Source organism: Juglans regia, unplaced genomic scaffold, assembly GCF_001411555.2.
Source record: "Juglans regia cultivar Chandler unplaced genomic scaffold, Walnut 2.0 Scaffold_157, whole genome shotgun sequence".
NCBI lineage: Eukaryota > Viridiplantae > Streptophyta > Magnoliopsida > Fagales > Juglandaceae > Juglans > Juglans regia.
This window is the reverse complement of record NW_023346285.1, coordinates 1-15,185: the sequence shown is the minus strand read 5'-3', so window position 1 is coordinate 15,185 and position 15,185 is coordinate 1. Positions and strand designations below refer to the sequence as shown.

Below are 15,185 nucleotides of genomic sequence, written 5' to 3'. Positions count from 1 at the left end.
AAGCCATTAGGAGCCCAAATGAGGGCGAGTGCCCCGCCGCTCGTATCTGGTGGACAGGGTAATTGCCTGCCTAGTCCGGATGTCGAGGGGCTGATTGGCCCCCACGGTCGTTCGCCCCACCCTCTCACTGTCCACCCACGATGAAAAAGTCCACAGATCCAAAACCAAAATCGAAAAAAAAAATCCAAAACTAGCAGAACATAACAACAATTCAACACACCCATCATCCGACAGTTACTCACACAGATCGAAAAAATAAACTTAACAAAAATTACAACTTTTTGCTCTAATAAGACCAAATCATGGCCATGGGTCTGAACAAAGAACCACGACGACAAATGGACATGGGTCTCTTTGCAAAGCCCATGGTCATGTCATGGCCCGTAACCCGAGGGTGTCTTAGACATCGTGTCTCATACTCGCAAGCTTTAGCCTTCAAGAAGAAAAAGTGGAGGAAAAGATGAGAAAGGAGGAGAAAGAAGAATAGAGGAGAGAAAGGCAGATGAGAAGAAAATGAGAGGATACTTGAAAGAATGGCGAAGGGAGAGGGAGAGAGAGAGAGAGAGAAGAGAAGAGAAGAGAGGAAGGAGATTTCTACAAAGAATTTAGGAGTTTTTTTTTTTTATTATTTTATATAATACTCAGCCAAATACCAAGATATCGCCGCTTCATTAGAGAAAATAGTTTGTTTAATATACATATATATATATATATATATACACACACACACACATACGGATAGATATGGCCTAATGCCGGGGACAAGGTTCCTGCATCTAACGGTTGGGGAAGCTCGACAGCCCAAGCGGAGGCCAGCCATAGCTGCTGGCAGATGGGTGGTGGGCCCCCTGCTGGCCACTCCAAGCCTATATGGAATTGATTGTAAAATGAAAAAATCAAAATCACACTCTACTGTTTGTAGAGTCCCCAGCACACTCAACGTGCTGGGGTGAAAAAAAAAAAAATTCTTCACAGTGTGCTGCGGCTTCCGGCTGCTCCCAAGCATTTCTCTTGTAAAATTATTGTAGTGAGATGAGAAACAAGCAGGTGGTGAAATAGGTATGTTAACAATACCTTCCAATAATTTGAACCACCTTCTTCATTGAAGGGTGGGCTGTTGACTCCTCCTTGATGCACCAAATCTCGATCCTAACCATCCTTTCAAGCTTTGCTTCAGGCACCGGCTTGTGGATTTCATTGGCCTTGCGTTGGCGTATGTAAGAAGCGTATATTTTTTTTTTATTGATAAGAGAACAGTGGGTTACTAAAACTCTGTATTTTTACTTATGTAGAGTTGCAGCACCTACAGTTTTACACGTTTCTTTTTTCTCTCCTTTTACACCATAGGCTGACAACTACATATATTTATATTTGAAAGAGAATTCTATATACATCAAGTCAACTTTGAGAATATCAAAAGTCTTATCTTGAAATACTAGAAGTTATTTTCTCCAAAAACTTCTATGCAAAATTACAAATTAACTTCCAACACCCCTTCTTAATTTGTAATTTTTAAATGTTCCTTGAATTGCTCAAAATTGTCAACTTTAGTTGCTTTGGTTAGAATGTCGGCTGGTTGATCATTTGTATTGATGAATTTCAACTGAATTTCTCCTTGATTAACCAGATCTTTAATGAAGTGATGCCTTAGTTCAATGTGTTGTGTTCTTCCGTGAGAAATGGGATTTTTAGTCATTGCAATTGCTGAAAGTATCCTTCTTATCCGTACAGCTTCACATGAGGCATCTGTTGCAGCAATGTATTCGGACTTCTGCAGAGGATAAGGCAACTGTCTTTTGCTTCTTTGAACTCCAAGCAATAACTTTTCAACCCAAACAAAAAATGTAGCCTGATGTGATTTTTCTATCCTCAAGTGATCCAGCCCAATCACTGTCACTAAAACCAACGAGTTTGTTGTCAATTTCTTTCTTGTACATAATACCAAGTTTCTTTGTTCCTTGCAAGTAACAAAGGATTCTTTTTGTTGCTGCATAATGAAACTTACTGGGCTGATTCATAAACCTTGATATAAGACTAACAGAATCAACAATATCTGGCCTTGTATTTGTGAGATAAATCAAGGAACCAACCTGGCTTCTGTAAGCCTTTGCATTTGCTTTCTCTGCTTCATCATTTTGCTGCAGTTTTTCATTACGTGACATAGGTGTAGATACTGGCTTACATCCTGTCATATGAAATTTTTTCAGCAAGTCCTCAATGTACTTTTCTTAACAAATAAAAACTTTACCTTTTGTTTGTCTTACTTGAATTCCAAGAAAGTATCTCATCAATCCCAAATCAGTCATCTCATATTCTTTCATCATAGCTATTTTAAAATCTTTAACCATCTTCATACTTGTGCCCATATAGATCAAATCATCAACATATAAGCAAACAATTAGAAAATCTCCATTGCCTTCATGCTTAACATACAATGATGGCTCATTTTTGCTTTTTTGAAATCCTTTTTGGCGAAAATAGCTATCAATCTTGTTGTTCCATGCTCTTGGGGATTGTTTTAGGCCATATAATGCCTTTCGAAGTGAATACACTTTGGTTTTTTCACCTTTCTTCACATAGCCATTTTGTTGTTCTACATATACTTCTTCTAATCTTCTAATTCACCATTTAAAAACGCTGACTTAACATCAAGTTGAAACACTTTCAACTCTAATTGTGCAGCTAAAGCCAAAACAGTTCTAATTGTTTCCATGCGAACTACCAATGCAAAAGTTTCATGAAAATCCACTCCGGGCTGCTATGCATTTCCTTTTGCAACCAAATGTGCCTTGTGCTTTTGAATTGAGTCATCTTCATTGAACTTGGTTTTATAGATCCACTTCAAACCTATCACATTTCTTCCATTGGGCAGATTCACTAACTCCCAAGTGTGATTTCTTTCAATGCTAGCTATTTCCTCATCCATGGCCTTTGTCCATATATTTTCTTTTACAGTTTCTTGAAACGTTTGTGGCTCACAAGCAAAAAATGCAAATTCACAAGATTGGTACCATCTGACAATGAACGTACCTTTCTTGGAGGACTATTTGAATCATATGAATCTAGACTTGTTGAGGATGTGCTTGGAGATCTTAATGGTGTTGTGACAAGTATTGGTGTTTGGACAAAATCTGGACTCTTCAGAGAACTTGTATTTTCCTTAGTCTTTTTTTATGTAGGAAGCTCGAAATTAGTGGTCTGTTGGAGATTATCTTCCCACTCCCAAGTCCCCATTTCATCAAAAATAACATCTCTTGAAATTACCAATTTGTTTGTATTAGGATTCAAAAGGCGATAACATTTAGATTTATCACTATAGCAAATAAAAATACATTTTTCCCCCTTGTCATCAAACTTCTCTCTTTCTTGAGAGAGAATGTGAGCATATGCGATGCCTCCAAACACTTTGAGCTGATCTACCAATGGCTTTTGCTTGTGCCAAGTTTCAAATGGAATTTTCCCACAGACAACCTTAGTTGGAGAGAAATTGAGAATGTAAATGGCTGTGTTGACAGCTTCTGTCCAGAGTTTATTGGAAAGTGCTTTCCCTTTAAGCATACTCCTAGCCATTTATTCAATTCTTCAATTTTTACGCTCAGCAACTCCATTCTGTTGAGGAGTTCTTCAAACTATCAACTGCCTTTGAATGCCATTTTCTTTGCAATACTGCATAAATGTCTTATAAATGAACTCCCCACCACGATCTTTTCTTAATGTCTTCATTTCATAGCCACTTAGCCTTTCTACCAGAGCTTTAAATTGAAGAAAGAATGAAAATGCTTCTGATTTTTTTATCAAGAAAGTAGATACACATCATCATTGTATAATCATTAACAAACAAAAGAAAATATGTTTTGTTATTTAAAGATGGAGTTCTAGTTGGACCATATATATCAGCGTGCACAAGCTTTAAAGGAACACGAGCTCTCCAAGCTGTCTTTGGAAATGGAAGGCGATGCATTTTGCCATAAATGCATCCTTCACAAATATTGTCATTATTTTGTATTGAAGGGAGGCCAAACAAGGTATTTCTTTGCTTCAACAATTGAAGGCCTTGATAATTCAAATGACCATATCTTAGATGCCAAAGACGAGATTCATCTACACTCTCACTTTTTAATGCCATTTTCTCATTTGATGATGTGCTAAGAGGAAAACCATTATTTTGAGACATGCCTACTTTCGCCACAGTCAAATTGTTTTTCTTATCATATATTGTGCATTCACCATCATCAAATAGTAAAGAATAAACCATTTTGAGTAGTTGACCAACACTTAGGAGGTTTTGGGATAAACATGACGCATAGAGAAGGCCCCCCAAAAATAAAAATATAAAGTAGAATTTAAAAAAGAAATTATATACCCAATAAAAAACTTTAATTAACTCAATGAGAATGAGAATATAAAAAAGATCAAATAAATATTATATCATTATTTATTTTTAAAAGTATCACATACAATAATTATTTTACCTATTCTCCTTTTAAGAATACACTTCTCTTTTGTCATTACTAGTTTAAAATATAATTAATGTGAAAATTATAAATAGCAAAATTTAATTTTCCAGTGTTCATAAAAAAATTTTGTATAATCCTTTAAAGAGGCAAGAGCCCACTTTTTTTCAAATGTGTAAATTGTTTATGGAAATTTATTGACAATAATGATTATAATTGTGTCATAAGAGTCTAAAGTACTTGTAAAACTAGGTTTGATAAAATTCGCTCTAAATCAAAAAATTTCTAATAAAGATTAAATCAGTTATTAATTGAAAATGTGGTATAAAATTTTAATCAATAATTTTACTTTACAAAACGAGAAGAATTATTTTTAAATAAAAATAGAATATAAAAATAAAAATTTATTTATTTAATTTTACTTAAAAAAAAAGCCTCACTCAAAATTTTAACCTTAGGCCCGGAACGTATTGAATCGGCCCTGCCATTAGTGTGGACAGTAATGATACCTTTACCTTCAACCTTTTTTTAACTTTCAATCTCCAAGCTTTACTTGAGAAGAAAAGCTGCGGTCAAGCTTCACCAAAAAATTTGAATCCATTGCCATGTGGTTGTTGCAAACACTATCCAGAAACCATGTGTTTTGTGTTTCTAGTTCAGCATTCATGCAAGAGTAAAATAGCTGATCGATCCTCTTGGTTATTTTTCACAAAATTTGCAACACTTTTTTCTTGTTTATCACGGTACCAGCAATCTCGTTTAGAATGATTAGGAATTTTTCATTTAGTGCATCTAAAATGACATTCTTTAGATCCATGACAAGATTTTTTGCAAATGAAACATTGATTGCTGGAGGTACCTATTTTTTGCTGATATTTTTCTCCATTTCTTCCTCTTCCTCTGTTCTGCCCATCTTTGAAGATGCTACAACTTTTTCCATATTGATCTTTCTTTTGGTTGCTGCCGTCTCTTTTTCTTTCTTTGATGAAATCCTTCTGCGTGACATTAAGATTGGACTGAAATGCTTGCTCCATAGGCTGACTTGAGAATCTGCCCATTCTTCCTTCATGTGCTTCAAGGGATCCCATCAACTCATATATGGTGAGTTTTGATAAATCTTTTGATTCCCCTACTGCTGCTACTATATGTTCAAACTTTTCAGGCAAGCTTCTAAGAACCTTTTCAACTATCTTCTTTTCTTCAATGGTATCTCCATAGCTTCTTATTTGATTAATTATTTCTGCAACTCTTGAATGGAAATCTTTGACACATTCACTTTCTTTCATTACCAAGCTGTCAAAGTCTCTCCATAAGTTTTGAAGCTTAATGGAGATGACCTTGCTTGAGCCTTGAAATTCTTTTTGTAGAATCTCCCATGCATCTTTCGCTTTTTTTACACCAAATATTCTGGGATAAATAGACTTTCTTACCCCTTGGTGAATAATTCTTAAGGCAGTAGCATTTCTCTTCATATTCTCCCTGTACTGCTTCTGATTTTCTTCTATCCAAGATGAACTCTCAGCTGCTGGTGGGTCTTGGAAACCCTCTTCAATCAACTCCCAAAGATCTTTGGAGATAAATATCGTCATCATTTGAGAGCTCCAGTAGTCATAGTGTTCTACATTAAAAATAGGGACTTGGTTTGATGTATAGGCAAACAAGGTGTCTCCACAATTTGCTGCCATGGAGACTTGCAGGAGAGTGTTGCTAACTTGAAAAGACTCAGGCGTGGGATAAGCCTGCTGTGATACCAGAATTTGTTGGCGTATGCAAGAACCAAGGTGTGAAGTAAATATATTTTTTTATTGATAAGAGAACAATGGATCGATTAATAAAACTCTTTTTTTTTTTTTTAACATATGCAGAGCTGCTGCACCTGCTGTTAATTTACACGTTTTTTTTTCTCTCTTTTTACACCATAGGCAGACAACGACATATATTTATACTTGAAAGAGAATTCTAGATACATCTAGTCAACTTTGAGAATATCAAAAGTCTTATCTTGAAATAGTAGAAGTTATTTTCTCCATAAACTTCTATGCAAAATTACAAATTAACTTCCAACACCTTGAAACAACTGTTGAGTACAAGAACAATTTCATCCACATCATTGATACCAAGGCTCCGATGAAAATAGATAGTTACCAAGAGTCCAACGCTTAAACTATATATACATGTCCACTTTGACTGTGATGGGCAAGTTCTTGTTCCACTCTGGGGAATTTATACTCTTGTTCCCCTCATCCGTGTGCCGTCGTCGAATGGTCTTGCATGAGCAAAGTCTGCGATTTTGGCACACCCGTATCTCGAGGTCAAGAATGAGGTTCCGGTTGCAGAGAGAGAAGCCTCTGGCCTCATGGTAGAGTCTAGTCGCTGATAAGCATTTGCCATTAAAAGTGCAAAAAGAAAAATAAGTGGAATTATTGAAGCCATAATCAACGCATGTACTTGTAAGTAGATATAATGACAGGCCAACAGAAACGAAAGAGATTGCAACGAACAACGTACAAAGGCCTTGATCGTGTTGCGTGCAAGCTGGGCACAGAGTAATGGAACTAATGGCCGTATATCTATCATTACACTGAAGATTGCTGGTAATATTGTTTGTTCACTACACGTACAATCGGGGACGAAGTCATGATTATAAGTTCGGAGGTGTTGGATATTTTTAGGTTTATAATAAATAATTGAATTAAAAATTTTTAGGAACACGTTTAAAAAATTGATGAAAGACTGAGTAAAAAATAAGAAAAAAAAGTTCAAACTTGCATTCTTATATGAATACCAGTAATTTTACATCTAAACTTTTCTACAATTGTGAGAAGATGTTGAATTATGGAAACCATCTATATAATAATTATAAAAAAGAGGTAATATATGTAAATTATAAACTAAATTTTGTATTTTTCTGAATAATGTGTAGCAGTAACGTCATGTATTTAAAAGTTTTTAAGTAGTGCAATTGCATATTGCATAGCCAACTATTTAGTGAACGTTTGGTTTTTTGTTAAATATGTTTCATCGAGATAATTACAAATTTTAAAAGAAAAATAATCTAATGTGCACATTATCTCCTAATTTAATTTCTTGAAATAAAATAATTTAATAATTGTAGTTACCATAAAATTTTAAATGAGACCAAATTCTAATTTGATGATATATAAGAGAAATCTATTAAAAATTTGTTGACAATTCACAATGCACCACTTGAGACAGACCATTTAATAACTAAAAATGCTTCTTACAACCGCCCGGTGTAAATGCCGCGCAACCAGTGCGCCTTTTGATAATAAAAACTTGACTTGTGTCCACCCACTCTCCCCATACTTCACTTGCAATCAGGCACATGCCGTCTCTTCAACTATTTTCACCCTCTCTCTTTCTCGATTCCTTTAATTAATTTCTTTTTTTCGAGTGTTGAGATTTTTCTTTTATTTACTTTCTTTCAGGTAGAGAAAAATAATAGTAGGTTTTTCTTCTTCTTCAATGGTTGTCATTGGAATGGTGGTGCGTATGGTTTGCAGGGTTCTAAATCTGTCTGGAGGAGTAGAAGTTGATGGATTGAGCCTCTACAACACAGATGAAGATCTAGCAATTTGTGGACGTTGTGGTTGTTCTTAGGCTTCTACCGCTTCTTGATTTTTTTGTTGTTGGTCACGGTGCTTTTGGTTGCCAAGTCTTGAAGTTACGCCAATGGTGATAATTATGAGATTGAGGAGGAAGAAGAGAATAGCGGATGTGAACCAGTTGTTAATGGAAGCCCATATTGAAGGTGTAGAGGAAGACGATACGAACTACTCAAATATGGCTTTTGCAAAGTAAGAAAATTGCACTGAGAGAGAGAGAGAGAGAGAGAGAGAGAGGATAGTGTCCAGAGTCTGGGTTAATCTGGGTGACTAGTGAGATGAAAATGGGATAGAAACCAAAGCTCTTTTTTTTTAAAAAATATATCGCTGACATGGTATAAAGTCATGTCAAACAATTACCCGGCAGTTTTCATTGCCGATTGTATGTAGAAGAACTGTTTAATTACAATGGCCAGTGCTAATTATGAATTGCAGACAAAAACAAGAACAAAAATATAAAAAAAGTAATTAAGAGGGATATATAAATTAGAAAGAAGATTATATATATTGTAATAACTGGCCTCAAGGCCTGGCCCCAGCCCACAGCAACTCATCTTTGAAATACCAGACGCTATCGTATTTGGTGAGTGACTTTCCCTCTCTTATTCTTTTCTTCTTCTCCCCGTAAACTGCCCACGATTTTTCCCACGCCTATGCAGTTATTATTTTTCTTTCCTTCCCCATTTTCAAACCTCCCAACCAACCACTCTCCCTCTCTTTCTCTCTAAAGTGCAGACCTCCCGTATCCTCTCTCTCTTGCGATTTCAGTGATTTTGGTGCACCTAGGTTTCGGCCACTGGAGTAAACCAAGGTTAGCATCTCTCTCTCTCTCTCTCTCTCTCTCTCTCTCTCTCTCTCTCTCCCTATATTGTTCTTTTCGATAGATTTGAGATTTTAGGTGTTTGCATCTGATCACAAATACACACATTTTATTTTCACAGAGTGTTTCCCCTCCATCGAGCAGTGCCCCCCTCATGTTTGTCAATTTTTTTCAAAGAGCCTAACTCTGGTAAGCCCACGTTACTCTTTTTTTCTCTTTCATCGCTTAGTAAAAAAGGAGATTTTTGTGATTTAAAGTTTAGTAATTTTAATTATTTATGTTAAAGTGTGGTGATTTGAGTTGATGTGTGGCGAATGGAGTTGAGTAGTGGCTGCTCAGGGTGGTTTATTGACAGTGTGTGCATGTGTGTTTGAGCTGGTTGTGTTGGATGTGTTATGAGTGGCGTAGATGCCTGAGATTCAAATGTTGGATGATTAAAAATATATGGTCGTTGTGCTAAAGTTCTGTATTGAAGGTTGGAGTTGATGTGGTTGTTTGAGTTATGTTTTAGGCTTCGTTTGGATCCCAAACTAATCTCAACTCATCTCAACTCATCATTACAACTTTTTCAAATCTCAATATAAAATATAATAAATAATTCAACTTTTTTAAATTCTAAAATAATAATAATATTAAAAAATAATATTTTAACAATATTTTATCATCTCAACTCAACTCAACTCAACTCACTTCAACATCCAAACACAACCTTAGACGCATGATTTGACATTGTTGGTTTTGGAGATGTACTTGTTGTTGGTTTGGTATTGGTTATGAGTTTTGTATTAGTGATGGGCTGTTTCTAAATGCTTCTGCTCGTAGGCTTGCCTTAGTCCATTTTTGAATAGTGGAATTTTGTTAATTAAGTTGACAATCGGATACGAGTTATTAACATGATAGTGAATAATTTTCTATTTAGGTTGTGACATTGATAGAGCTCGAGTCCAAAGTTTAAGTAACTCTCTACAAAAATTAGTTAAGCGGGAGTCTTATATTAGGCTTTGCATAAAAAGAAAAGGAAACGAGATTATTTTTTTATAAAATATGCATGTTTGGTTTGGAAATCAATGTGAAATAACCTCAATTATTTTTTTTTTGCATTTACTCATGAAATTTGTATAAGAATGAAATACTTTTTGTAATGACTGGTGTAGACATGAGCTGACTTTTAGTATTATATTTCTAAACTGTGAAAAAGATCGAATATAAGATTCAAAAAGTTTTGCTTTGATTAAATGAAGAAGTTTTGTTTATGTTATTCTTGAATATGTGAAATGATCTAAAACTATTCAGTATTCTGTTTTAATATGATGTGGCATATGAAAAATCTTGGCATGAATTTTTTATTTTGTATCTGAATATGATCAGGTTTCGATGATGTTCTGTTCTATTTTTGTTACGGTCCAGCCACGGATATAATGGTAATTTATAACCCTACCACGGGGTGAGATATGGTATACGGCGCAGCCACGAGTATAATGGTGGTTTATAATCCTATCTCGGGGGTGAAACATGGTATACGGCTCAACCACGAGTATAATGGTGGTTTATAACCCTACTACGAGGGTTAAACATGGTATCAGTCCGATGCGATGCTCCGATATAATACGAAGATGATGTTTCAGTTTATGATATGCCAAAAGATTGTTGAAACATAAAGTTTTCTGGAAGTTTAACTCTAATGTGTTGTAACAAGTTTTGGTTTATGCATTCTGAAAGTAAATATATTGTTTCTGCATTTTGAAAGTAAATATTTTATTTTGCATACCAAACTTTGTAATTGCTCATGTTTACATACTAGTATATTTCATATGTTTTCTGAGTTGTTGATAACTCACTCATTTATCTTCACAATATTTTCAAATGACTTTGATGATTTAGCTGAGGATCAGTAATAGAGTTTGTTGGCAAAATTATCTGTGGATAGTAGTTGGGTACCTCAGGGTACTAGTGCCGTTGGTGGATTATTTATTTAGTAGATTGATTTCAGTATGTTTAGATGTTATAAGGAGACTTATGTAAATTCTATTTCATTCTATTATAATATTGGAGACATGTAGAGAAGTTGATCTATTTTAGTTGGATTACTATATTGAGAATCTCATATATGAGTATATGTGGTTAATTAAATTAGAAGTATTTATGTTTGATTTGGAGCTATTAGAAGTATATATATTTGGATTTTGGAAAGATATTAGCATTATTAGAGTTAATTATCAGATAACAGTAGTTAACTCCCTAGACCTTCGGGGTCGGCGCGTTACACACACACACACACACACACACATATATATATATATATATATATATATATATTAGAAATGAAGATCTAGAAGTTAGTTAGTCATGGTTTTAAGAGCGTTTAAAAGGAGAGACAGACAAACGGGAAGCATTTTCAATGATCGACTTAAAATTATTTTTCAATTACTTTACAACTCTACGTAAAATTTAGGGTAATTTTGTAATATTAAAATTTATTTTTAATAAAGCGGCATGAATCTATTGGTTGATTGAAAATAAATTATAAGGAAAAACGTAAGTATATTATTACCCTGTCTAAAATGGGTGTAATTTTGGCATTCAAGAATCACTTACGTGGCACAATCGAGTAATGTTAAATACAGTCATAGGGTGTACGTACAAGGTGGTGCACTCCTTTGCAAAAGAGTGGGGCCAGTCCACCATTAAAAATGATTTTATCATATGGGTCTCATATTTATTTATTTTTTTCAAAGGGAATGTGCAAGACATATATATCCTATGACTGCAAATATTATTTCTCAAGACAATGTATTTTGCACTAAAATGTCTCTAATTAATACCCTCATTTTAAAACATGGTTGTATAAGAGATTATAAAAAGAGTTATTCGAGTATCATTACTCTTCTAACAATCACCTCCAAAATTAGCAAAAAAATATCAATGTAACCGTTCTTTTAATCCCAAATTAGTAAAGACTTTAAAAAATGCAATATAGAAATGGTCAAAAAATTATCCAAATTTTTTTTCTTAGTTCTTACAATCAACTATCCATATATTTTTTTAAGGAATTTATTATACATCAGCCACTATTTATCTGCACACCTGGCCCCACACTTAACAGCTTTTTTTTTTTTTTTTATAGAATATGAGGTAGTGAATAGTAACCAACGAGAAGAATTATTTATTATTTAAAACATTTATGTACTCTAGTAGAGCCACCTCAGTATTCTCCTATAATTACAACACCAGCATATGCACTCAATGGTTGCGATCATTTACTTACCAATTTACTATTTCATTTTTAGAAGTCCAACACATTCAGTATCTCTTTGTTAAATCACATCCAGTAGAAATGGCACCAACGTCAGAGGTTGGAATTCATGGAGCAGATCGAGGGGCACTTGCACGGCCGTATTCATGGCGTAATGCATTCCAATCACGTGAGCAAAACTTTGTAAATTAGTCAAAATTATAATAAAAAAAAAATGGGCCAAATATCATTGAGGCCGGGATTATCATTATTTTTTTAAAATTTCCCTATATTAGTATATAGTAATAAGTTCTGCAACGCTATACCCTCAATAGTAACTCTACTAACAGTCGTAATTAAGTATATAAACGTCGCGTAATTGGTTTGAAAAAAAGTGAGATCTACTTTTATTTTTTATTTTTTTTTTCACGTGAGTCATATATTTACTCACATTTTTCATAAGAATTGTATGACGTTTGTACACTCGACAACTACAAATATCATTTCTCTACCCTCAAGATAGGGCTTAACTTCATATTAGAAAGTAAAGTGAGCACATAATATTAGAAAGTGAACGAGGAGATAGGGCATGCAGCATAATGGAATAAAACGATAATCAACATGGAAGGCTGCACTAGCTTGATTGTAACAACAACTTGAACTTCTTTAAATCCATGCCAATTACAAATCTGAGTTTTATGGGGGGGAAAATTATGGGGGAAAAAAGAAATACTTCACTCTCTTGAGTAATGAAGAACTAATGCTCAAATGAAGATCAAGCGCATGAAGGTTCAGGTATCTCTACAGTACCTTCCAACATCTGAACCACCCTCTTAATTGGAGGGCGAGCTGCTGGGTCTTCTTCTATGCACCACAATCCAATTTTGATCATCCTCTCCAAGCTTTGCTGATCAACTTCTTCAGGTACCAGCTTGCTTATTTTATTGGTCTTGAAACAATCATAGATCCAATTGACAAGAATTGCCTCTTCTTCAGGAGCATTGATGTCAATGCTCTTGCGACAGCATATAATGACCAAGAACACAACTCCAAAACTATACACATCTGCTTTTACTGTGATGGGCAAGTTCTTGTGCCACTCAGGGGCAACATACCCTCTTGTTCCTCTTATCCCAGTTATAGTCCTGGAATGGTCTGGCATCAATAGCTTTGCCAATCCAAAATCTGCAATTTTTGCACACCCATGCTCATCCATTAATATGTTGTTGGGATTGAGGTCACAATGGATGATGTGAGTTTCGCATTCTTCGTGTAAGTAGTGGATCCCTCTAGCAATATTCAAAGAGATTTTAATTCTTTCTTCCCAGTTTGGCTTTATTTGGGATTTGAAAAGGTAGTTAGAAAGTGTTCCATTGCTCATATACTCGTAAACCAAAAGCCTATTCGAATCATCATGGCAGTAACCTAGTAGTTGGACTAGGTTTCTATGGTGGGTTCTTCCAATGGACCTCATCTCGTTCCTGAATTCTACGTCTCCTTCAGCCACAACTTTTTCAAGTCTTTTGACAGCAATTTTCCTCTGCCCATTTGACAAAACGCCCTTGAAAACTGTCCCAAAAGAGCCCCTTCCCAGTTGTTCGACAAAGCCATTCGTTGCAACTTCGAGTTGACTGTAAGTAAATGCTCGTAGAGAGACATCCTCAATAAATCCTTCATTAACTTCGGACATAACATTTTTGTACGACCAACGACGGTATCGCAAGATCAGAAATGCAGAAAGAGCTATCACAATTAAAAGTAGAGAACTGCCAATTAAGACGCCCATCCCCAGTTGTTTCATTCTTCCCCTGCTTACCTGGGTTGCTTCGGAACTCCCAAATATCACCTTAATTATGGTAGTACCAGAATTACCTCGTTGTTCTCTCCCGAATCTTAGCGGAAACTTCTGTTTTCTGCACTCCTCATCTTTGAATAGCGCGGCTACACATTCGCAGTCTTTCAAGCAATTCTCTCTGCAATTAGTTTTGGTCAATGACAAAGTAGAATAGGGGTTGTCTTCCCATTCAACACTTTCCAATTCCTGAAGAATATAAACTGTTTCTCCATTCTTGCTCGTGCAACTATCTGTGCGGGAACTTCTCGTGCAGCCCAAATTATGTTGTCCTCGGTCTAAGAAATCAAAACCTGGAGGGCATGTACATACAGCTTTTTGTTCCTGTACAGTACAATAAGCATTTAGGCCACAGAGACCGATAGGATCACATCTACTGCTCGAAGCTGACCATTCAATTGACCAATCATCATCATCTTGATTCAAGCCATGAGAATATAACCGCAATATTCCGTCAAAATCCAATGTTAAACGATATAAAGGAAAATTGTAAGACTGGTTTCTTTGGGCGTTTAAATTCTTGATATTGAAGCCGGTTGAATTAAGTATGAAAAGCTGACCATTACCATCAAGAGATAGAGACTCTCCAGCTCCGCGTGTATTTGAAGCCCAGTAAGCATACTCTGATTTACGTGGAATGAATGATGGGTATTGCACCAGGTTCCCATCCTCCTGCATTGTCAGTCGAAAGTTTCCACTTGCATGATTTGTCTCAGAGATGCTGGAGACAAGCTCGTTCCCCTTGAAGAGAGGTTGACCAGGTAAAATAGTGTCTGTTGGAGAATCAAAAGTCTGCCATACGATGGTTGAGTCTGAATTGTAGAGGACAAAGTTTCCAGTATCGAGCATGGAAGCTGAGTTAGCGGGCTTCAGAGCATCATTTAGAACTGTCTGTTGGCCTTGTTCTAGTTCAAAGACAAATCTGCCATCATTTGTCAGACGCAAAGTGACATTTCTTGAAAGCGGCGGGTTGTCCCGGTTAGCTGTCCATACGACTGTTTTTTGCTGAATTTTTTCCAACCAGATGCCTATGGCAAAGCCATCATCTTTCTGGTAGAAGCCAAAAGCAAACTGACCAGAACGTGATAACCAATATGGATTGGTGTTCGGAGAGAGGGAAGAGCCCAGACTAAGAATGCTTGAATTTCTTTGTTGGGCAATTGCAGCAGAAAATCCAATAATCAAAAGAAAAGAGAGAAAT

At 35.6% G+C, this 15,185-nt stretch overlaps 1 protein-coding gene across 1 annotated transcript; it reads right to left on the bottom strand.

Annotated features, from left to right (window-relative positions):
* Positions 1-12,844: 12,844 nt before the first annotated feature.
* Positions 12,845-15,131, bottom strand: LOC118345157 (G-type lectin S-receptor-like serine/threonine-protein kinase LECRK3; the record flags this gene model as incomplete). Its single annotated transcript, XM_035686927.1, has 1 exon — positions 12,845-15,131. A coding segment is annotated over one exon (2,224 nt), but the record flags the coding sequence as incomplete, so codon positions are not given.
* Between the last annotated feature and the right edge of the window lie 54 nt (positions 15,132-15,185).